Below are 9,654 nucleotides of genomic sequence, written 5' to 3' on the forward strand. Positions count from 1 at the left end.
TTCCGATCCGGAAGCGAGTGTCATACTACTAGACCACATAGCCGCATCATTACCACTACTACTACAAACACCACCACCACATCATCATCACGACCACTACTACTACAACCACCACCACCACCATATCATTACCACTACTACTACAACCACCACCACATCATCATCACTACCACTACTACTACAACTACAATCATCACCACCACCACATCATCATCACTATTACTACTACAACTACAACCACCACCAACACCACATCACCTCACTAACACTCAGTACAACAATCACTACCATTAGGTTTTGGAGCTTTACTTCATTTGAAATAAGGAAACTTCGGAATTGTATTTGGCATTGTGTTTATATATCATTATATAATTCTAATCAGTTATCTATTTAGAACTAGATACTATACAATATGCATGCCAAATACCACCCCAATTCCCCTTTCTTGTGTGCGGGAATTCCTCTTTCGGCATTGAAATTGAGTGTGAGAGAGTCATCACTACACACATAAACAACAGAAACAATTTAAAAACAAGACTATGACACGCAACCACTCAAACACGAGGCTATACTATTTATCCTTTTCTCTATATAGAATAGGACAAGAACAAACAATAGCTTGACTCTCGCTACACTTCGCATTGATGTTTGTCGTCTCACGAGTTCAACTCTCGGTCGACCTGTCAATATTCCTTTTTGCCTCGGACGTAATCATTAATAGAATGTTGTGTGGTTTTGACCGTGAAGAAAACCTTAAGAAGTCACATTTATATCATTTTAGAGAGATCGTTTTGAATAATTTTGAGTTAAACGAGCGAGCAGCAACTTGTTTTCATGAACGGCCGATCAGCGCTTGTTTACTATAGTAACGCGATTCCCAGCCAACATCAAAATGGCGGATATTTTTCTCATCGAGGCCGCTGGTTGGTTAGCCAATAAGAGCACCGTACGGTTTCCATTGGGTAAATTCCTTGCGCTATAGTCAACTTTATACTTAGAGATCAACAATTTACTCACCCAAGGATTAAATAACACATAAAAGTCCTTAAAAATATATAGTTTGGCATCAACTTTAATTTGCTCATAAAGTTCTGAAAGTGAAGCCAACATTTCGGACGCTACGAATTTTTCATTTTCCGTAGTCGTAGGCAGGTCTGCGTTACGTGTTCACCCCGACATTATACCGTTTTGAGACGGTTAATCACAAATGAAACCAAATGCCTATTTTAAACTTCCCACTGCCATCTTTTGTAATACATTTTGGAAACAATTAGTATGGATGTATTTTGCGTCTTTTCCTAGGTCCAGGCGTGGACTGTGCCGCTCTTTACAAGTCTGGTGTCAACAGCAGTGGTGTGTATGACCTTCAACCCCAACCTACCGACAACGGTACTCGGATGACAGCTTTCTGTGATATGGATACCGATGGTGGGGGTTGGACGGTGTTCCAGAGGAGGAGAGATGGTTAGTGGTAGTAGTAGTAGTAGTAGTAGTAGTAGTAGTAGTAGTAGTAGTAGTAGTAGTAGTAGTAGTAGTAGTAGTAGTAGTAGTAGTAGTCGTGATAGCAATTAATTGATCATACCTTCTACTTACTGCTCAGATGTGCTGCCATTACACCGCAAAGGTTACCCGATAGTTTTATTAAATCATTGTTTTGTTTTTGTTTTTAAGGGTTTTACGGCGCTTGCAACACATTAAGGTCATATCGGCGCCAGTAAAAAGGAAGAAAATGGGATAGTAAAAAGTTCTAGAGTTACAATAAAGCATCCAAGAAAAGGCAAAACAAAGGGGAATTAGTTCAAATAAGAAACAGGTGTAGATTCCAAAAGCACTCTATCAAAGTACTTAGTTTGAGATCACTAAAAGTCTCATCCAGACACAAGCAAAGGTCTCCACTAAGAGGAACACACTCAAATGTTTTACAAAGCATATATAATATAAAGAAAGCATAATACAGTGCATAACAGAGAGATGATTTACAATGAAAAAATATCATCTCCCAAAACTAACTATACATTCGACTGTTTCCCTCTCAGCCAGGGTATCTGGCCAGGACCAGGACTAAACCAAGTAATCTCATTCCAAGACAAAAACAGAAAGCATGTTGGAAAACAGATATAAGGGGATAGAAGACAGTATGTACCCCCTGCCCACTATGGGAGTATTAAATCATTAAATGTTGGCGTGTTTGATCATTGAGAAGAATGAATCAATCCATAACCGCACGAAGCTTTTAATATGGGCGGTACCAAAACATACAGGTGAATATTTTCTACAAATGATCAATTCTTATTCCATTTTGAGGGTCTGATGATTTCTTCCGTGGTTGGAACAGCTACAAGCGCGGATTTGGAAGCTACAGGCACGATCATTGGTTGGGGCTAGAGAACATCCATCTTTTGACCAAATATGGAGATAATGTCATGCGCATTGAACTCACAGATTGGGATAATAAGACTAGATGGGCGGAGTTTAGGTGAGTTATACAATCAAAAGGTTTAGTTTGACAAACTTTGAGTGGAGAGAAAAAAAAACCCACATTCCCTGTAGATTATGCCAAAGATGGCTATTTGTTCAGATTTCAAAACTGCCAAATTTACTGATAAACATCTCAATGTCATTAATAAAAGAAAAAATCAATTGTCTGAAAATGATACAAAAGTCAAGATTCATTGACTAAGATGAACGTATGTAAATTAACACGTTTATAAAATGCATTATTATTATTATCATCATCAGTAATATTATTAATGAAAAAAAATATGAACATTTATACAGACGATTACCACGGATTTGCCGTGCTCAGTGCGCTACCTATTGTTCATTTATTCCTACAAGTACTACAAGTCGTTCGGCGTTCTTTATTACTAACCACTGCTGTGGCCATTAGCCATGTACTCATCCACAACTGAGTCGAATGAGGTAATGTGTATAAAGTGCTTTACTCAAGGATGCAGTACCAGACTTCGCCATTATCACTGCCACCAATCCGGCCACTAATCATGCTTACCATTGCTTGACTTGGGAACATGACGAGACACCGTATAGCTAGATTTGAAACCTCAGCAAAGTTGGCTGTATTTATAATAAACAAATTTATCTTGAATGTAAATTTGTTCATGCTCATTAACTTGGCGATAAGCCCGATTCGCCTGATTCGCAAAATAATGTAAAGGAGATGTGGATATTGCGAGATTTTACTGTTTCATAAACCGAGTGACAATCAATCAGTTTATATTGTTTTCGAGGTGTGTGGATGGGTATCATTACCAATACCTCTGCTATTAACATTGTGATCATAATCATCGTCATAAACGATATCTTATTAATTCTTATTATTTTCATCATCACCACCATTACTATTATTATTATTATCATTATAGTAGTAGTAGTAGTAGTAGTAGTAGTAGTAGTAGTAGTAGTAGTAGTAGTAGTAGTAGTAGTAGTAGTAGTATAGTAGTAATGGTAGTAGTAGTAGTAGTAGTAGTAGTAGTAGTAGTAGTAGTAGTAGTAGTGGTAGTAGTAGTAGTAGTAGTAATGGTAAGAATAGCAGCAGCAGCAGCAGTAGTAGTAGTAGTAGTAGTAGTAGTAGTAGTAGTAGTAGTAGTAGTAGTAATATTGCATTCAAAACAATCTCCAGTTATACACGAATTATGGACGAATCAGATGGGTACCGTATTTTGGTTGGTGGATACAGGGGCACTGCCGGGGACCCATTCCATTCCCTTTCCTACAGTATGAGGATGCAGAGCATGAGATTCTCCACATTCGACAGTGATAATGACCTTGACAGCGGTGGAAATTGTGCCCTGACCTTCACCTCTGGCTGGTGGTTCAACAAATGCTTTCAGGTAATTGAATTAACCCTTTCAAGTTCATTATGATTTTAATCACAAAAACCGTATTTGTGGCATCATCTCATAAGGTCAGTTTACTATCATTTACATTTTTATAATAGCTCTGTATTCTTATTTTTTAAATGCTATTGATAATGCTCTAAGAGAAAATTTTCTGACGTTATATTGCATACCATGTCTATTGTGTGCTTAGAGCTATATCAGGCGTTGTGTAAATAAATTACATACATTACTTTTGTGAATGTAGAGAATATGAGAAATGGCATCAGTGAAACATTTTAAAATAAAATTTATATATATTGTTTTAAATGTTAAAATAAATAGTAATAATAATTAAATGAAATAAGAACGATAATCCGGACGTTTTTGGTTTCCCTTTGTCAACAAAACATGATGAATGAAACACTAAATACCAATGACATGATGATAGCTTGGTAAGGGGAAACCAGAAACATCCATCATATGTAAATAAATTTCCAAGGCAAATCCAAAAAAAAAAAATAAAAAAAAAGAGTTAAGAGACAATGAGCGATGTCAGTGATAGGTTAATAAGTGACAAAATGGACACAAATTCGTCATTTCTGGCTTTAGCATTGCATGTCCTTCAGTAATTGCAGGCACTTTCCAGACATTGTTCCATTTAACTCAGATGGGAGTTGAGTACACGCAGGTATGGTTTCCTCAAACTCATTTGAAAGTCCCGAAGTTTTTCCTTATTATTCTTTGTACACTGTGTCCTCAACTTATTTTTTTCATTTTCCGAGAAGTTCAAGGGAACAGTGTTTCAGTGTGTGTACTTATTGACCAGTGGTAGTAACGCTATTGTAAGAATGCCAATGTACTTTTACGAAAGGTTTGTTCTTTATATGTAAACTTTTGCTCTATGAATTGGTGCAGGCCTATGATGCTGGTTTGGGCAAACTGTGTGCAGTAGACATGTTAGATTAAAAAAATGTGTAGTATTATTCTTATTTTATTTATCTGCTTTACTGTGGATGCATGACCAAAATTTGAAATTTCAAGTCGTAAATAAATGTGAGAGAGGGCAATATATTTATCCACATATATTGAAATGTGTTCTATGAATGACTTTTCACCTGCACAATGGAAAAAACATTCTTTATTAATCAATTATTCGTGGTGCAAATGTTGTGAAGATGCAATAAATCACTCCTTTTATAGTCAAGCTTTTACATGCAAAAAAGGAGCTTAGACTTAGAATTATAGGATTCTACTGTACACACAAACATATATATATATATATATATATATATATATATATATATATATATATATATATATATATATATATAGTATCAATCCACTATTAAGGTGACCACTGTGAAATGCACCAATTGGAGGACCAAGCATATGTCTTGTTCAAATTGATTAAACTGTTCAATCTTTGTTCAAATGAGTATAGTTTGATTCCCTACAATGATTTATGAACACAATTCTGATGCTTGATGATCACAATGGTATATAGAAAATTACTCGGTCCCCCTAATGTTTTACTAAGTGTTTCTGTAGCTTTAAGGAGACATTTGGTAAAAACATGTTTTTAGGGAGACCACATTAAAAAACCCTTTTAGGGAGCCCAGTATATGTTTATATATGTGTATACCTAAGAGTGCATTTTCAAGTGAGCTACCACCAAATTGTCTAAAATAAAGTAAGTCCTTAAGATTAAGAGCTTCATGGCCATAGTGTCGAAGCTTATCCCCAGTGTGCGTAGAGTGAAGTGGCCGAGCAACGCATTTACTAACTCCTGGGAAGGTCCATCCCTCAGAAGGGGCGCTCAGGGAAATAACCTGGGACTCAAACACGGCAAAAAATATTCCCAGTTGCTCCGTGCGCCATTGTTTTTGCAGTCCCCGACCCCTTTAGAAACCTGACGACCCACGTTAAGATCAGAGATAGAAGGGACCAGGCAGAGGAGTTTATTTGTTGTTGTTGTATACCACTGAATGGACTTGGTTTGTTTGTGTTTGTTTGTAAGGGTTTTACGGCGCTTGCAACACATTAAGGTCATATCAGCGCCAGTAAAAAGGAAGAAAATGGGATAGTAAAAAGTTCTGGAACTACAATTAGAGCACCCAAGAAAAAGTAAGGCAAAGGGGATTTGTTTCAAATAGGAAACAGTAGATTCCAAGAGCCCACTATCAAAGTACTTAGTTTGAGATCACCTAAACGTCTCATTCAGACACAAGCACAGGTCCCAACAAAGAGGGATACACTCAAATGTTTACAAAGCATAAATAATATGTAAACAAAACAATAAAGAGCATAACAGACAGATGATTTACAAGGGAAAAATATAATCTCCCAAAACTCGAACTATACATTTGACTGTTTCCCTCCCAGCCAGGTCCTGGACAAAACCAAGTAATCCCATCCCATCCCGAGACAAAGACAGAAAACAAGTTGGAAAACAGACATAGGGGATAGAAGACGCAACGAGTACGTCCCTGCCCATTATGGGAAGTCGGGAACCCCACCCAGTGAGTGAATGGAGTTGGATGGATAGGACAGCAGATCTGATGGACACAATGAACGGCTTCAATCAACATCTCATTCACTTTAACTTGCACAATGCTTGCTTTGGTTTCGTGGTAGACAGTTCGTCTGATGCCCGAGTTGCCAGGGTTCGAATCCATATTTGTGGCGATGCAGAGTCATTGTAAAAGTCTCATTTACAGTCTCACTTGTGTTAATTGGAGTACGTTACTGAATTGTAACAACGTTGTTCGTGTCCATATAAATCTACTACCAGCTGCACGTTGAGCTCATTGTGGGTTTTATGATACATCAAGCTCGTGTAAAATTACATTTACATTTGACCGAAAAATGATACATAACGATAGAAGTCTACAAATCATATTGCAGGTTTATTTCAGTTCCAAAAGCCATCACAAACATTCATCCACTGTATCACATAAGTCTTTGGTCACCAAATAAAAGCATGAAGTTTGCTATGTGTACAGTGCAACATAAAAGGATAGAAACAGTTTTACTGATAAAACCCTCAAATGATAACAAACCAATATGTTGTTGCTGGTAAGTTGCTTAATTGCATTTGTTAAAAAGCATAAACTGTGAAGCAAAAGTGTTGAAAATCGTTTGAATAAAGTTTAATGCAAAAAAAAATAATTCTTAAGCACTTTATGCCGTTCTAAGCTGTCGTTGCTGCATTTTTTTTCATTATTAATTATTATTATTCTGATTAAGGATGAGGGGATAAAGAAAGAATGAAATTAAATGCACAGAGGTGTCATTTCTTGACAGTCACCTCTAAAGATTGCAACTCTTAAAACTATCATAAAAAGAATAGTGAAATTTTACATTAGGTATCTAGAAAATGCTGAACATAAAGCTACATTGGCCAATTAAGTTAGGGTTAGTAGAAAGACTTTTTATTCTGCCATATCTGATTCTTTCAGATAGTTCTACATAGCTGCCAACTTTTCAAAAATAAAATAAGGAACGCTCATTTTGCCCGGGATGAGGGGCGATGTGTGCCGAAGCCCCCCCCCCCCCCCCCCCCCCCCCCCCCCCTTCATCGAATCGCAACATATAAAAGTCAGCCTTTTTAATTACTATTACTAACACTAACAAGTTTGAGATGACAGAGGCTAGTCCAAATGTTGCTCAATTATCGGGTTTAGTACCAGCACATTTGAATCGTTAAAATGACACTTTCCACAATGATTGTTGTTTTGTTTTTAAGGGTTTTACGGCGCTTGCAACACATTTAGGTTATATCAGCGCCAGTAAAAAGGAAGAAAATTGGATAGTAAAAAGTTCTAGAATTACAGTTGAAGCATCCAAGAGAAAGTAAGACATAGGGGAACTGGGAACAAATAGGGATCAGATGTAGATTCCAAGAGCGTATCACCAATGTACTTAGTTTGAGATCACCTATAAGTCTTATCCGGACACAAGAACAAAATCCAACAAAGAGGAACACACTCAAATGCTTACATTATACATTAAAAAATAACAAATATAGTAATAATACATAACAGAGAGATGATTTACAAGGAAAAAAATATCATCTCCCAAAACAATAAATATGCATTTGACTGCTTCCCTCCCAGCTAGGACTCCGGCGAGGGCCAGGAAAAAAACAAGTAATCTCATTCCAAGACAAAGACTGAAAGCATGTTGGAAAACAGATATAAGGGGATAGAAGACACAGTGTGTACCTCCCTGCCCGCTATGGGAGCTTTCCACAATGAGATCAAAATTCAGAACGGACAATATAAAGAAAGAATTCAACTGCCTCAACTTTGATAAGGACCAATACACAAGAAGCACGATTGTAAAATAAATGAAATAACTTAAGATGGTTAGAAATGCATAACTACCAACCTGGTACATCACTTGAGAGGGCGTTTTGGGGTAAAAATTAGGTGAGTTCAGATAAAAAGTAGACGATTGCATATATGTTTTCTTTCATGCAACATAATGGTCTTTAAGTAGTATACTATAATAGTAGTTATAGTAAAATGCACCTCTAAATATTAGAGAATTCCTACTTCTTTACTTTGACAAGATAAACACACCTAAAAATGGAGTATACTTATTTTTCTTGAACCTAAACCGTTACAAAAGCTTGCTTGAAAAAAAAAAAATTAAAATCAGATGAAGATGTTTTTAAAGGGATTAAATTTATATATTTCATAAATTAATAAAGGGAAATAATCATTGTCATCTTTAATCAATATAAGCAATTGATTTTCTTATTGAATACCTTCCAATCAAAAAGGTGGATTTAATTTTATTCTTAATTAAAATAATATTTGTAACAAATAGTGAAAGTATCAATACTGTCTTAGAATATTCAAAGTATATCGAGGCTAACATCCATATCCTATGCAAATCTCCAATACATTATGAAAGGTTTGAGTAAAATACAGGCGTCATATAAACGAATGGAACTTTTTTAATTGTTGAAAATCATTTATGTTAGAGGCATAATTCAAATTAAAGAGCTACACAAATGGAGATTATGCTCTCACTGGACACCAATAATAATGATAATAATAATAACAACAATAGTAGTAGTAGTAATAGTAATAATAATGGATCAATAATAATAATTCATTAGGCTCACATGGCTTTTTTACCACAAATTAGTCAAAAATTACAAAATACGGATTTTGAACTAAAAATAAGCACTTACGGACTCAGGAAGTCAAATGCGGAACAAATCCGTTTTTAACAGAACGGTTGGCAGCTATGGTTCTACAAAGCATTTGTCTCTCAAGCTGAGCAAATGAATGTTCATATAATATAAAAAAGGATATTGCAATGATGAACAGATTGTACTATATAAAGATAAAACGTTTTTGTAAACCCCCAAAATATGTCAATAACACTATACAATACAATGAATGTAATACAAATCAAATTCATGATTGTCATTACACCGATTGAAACGCTCTTTCCCTTCTATATTTATTTCTTTCATTAAAAATCTTTGTCTTCACCAAACTAATTAGTGTACCTTCAGGGATTCCTTTTTGTGAAAATACCCTGTGGTGTTTTAAGAACAGAATAATTTCAGACTTTCTAGGTAATGATCCCCTTGAACCATGTGCTGAAACATCTTCGACAAAGTTTTTAAAATATGACTTGACTCTATCTGTATCCTCATCTGACCATGACATGTATCTCCGATTTTTGCTTGAATTCCTCTTGGGTTCAGTTTGTTTTGAAGAACACGTAAGCTGATTTGGCACTCCTGCTTCACCATCAAATATTTCTTCTTGATTTGCAGCTGTTACTATGGATG

General features: G+C 35.9%; 1 protein-coding gene across 1 annotated transcript; it reads left to right on the forward strand.

Annotated features, from left to right (window-relative positions):
- Positions 1-1,307: 1,307 nt before the first annotated feature.
- On the forward strand, positions 1,308-3,884 carry LOC144969337 (fibrinogen-like protein 1). The gene is made up of 3 exons (XM_078908447.1): positions 1,308-1,464; positions 2,305-2,476; positions 3,641-3,884. The coding sequence occupies exons 1-3, from the start codon at positions 1,398-1,400 to the stop codon at positions 3,882-3,884; spliced, it is 483 nt and encodes a 160-aa protein (XP_078764573.1). The 5' UTR covers positions 1,308-1,397.
- Positions 3,885-9,654: the final 5,770 nt, after the last annotated feature.

This window comes from Berghia stephanieae, chromosome 3 (assembly GCF_034508935.2).
Source record: "Berghia stephanieae isolate SIO BIC M18660-M18661 chromosome 3, UCSD_Bste_1.3, whole genome shotgun sequence".
Taxonomy (NCBI): Eukaryota; Metazoa; Mollusca; class Gastropoda; order Nudibranchia; family Aeolidiidae; genus Berghia; species Berghia stephanieae.

Coding starts and splice junctions, on each gene's coding strand:
- LOC144969337 (XM_078908447.1), top strand. CDS start 1,398: ATGACAGCTTTCTGTGATATGGATACCGATGGTGGGGGTTGGACGGTG. Junction 1,465..2,304: donor GTTCCAGAGGAGGAGAGATG/GTTAGTGGTAGT, acceptor TTCCATTTTGAG/GGTCTGATGATTTCTTCCGT. Junction 2,477..3,640: donor ACTAGATGGGCGGAGTTTAG/GTGAGTTATACA, acceptor AACAATCTCCAG/TTATACACGAATTATGGACG.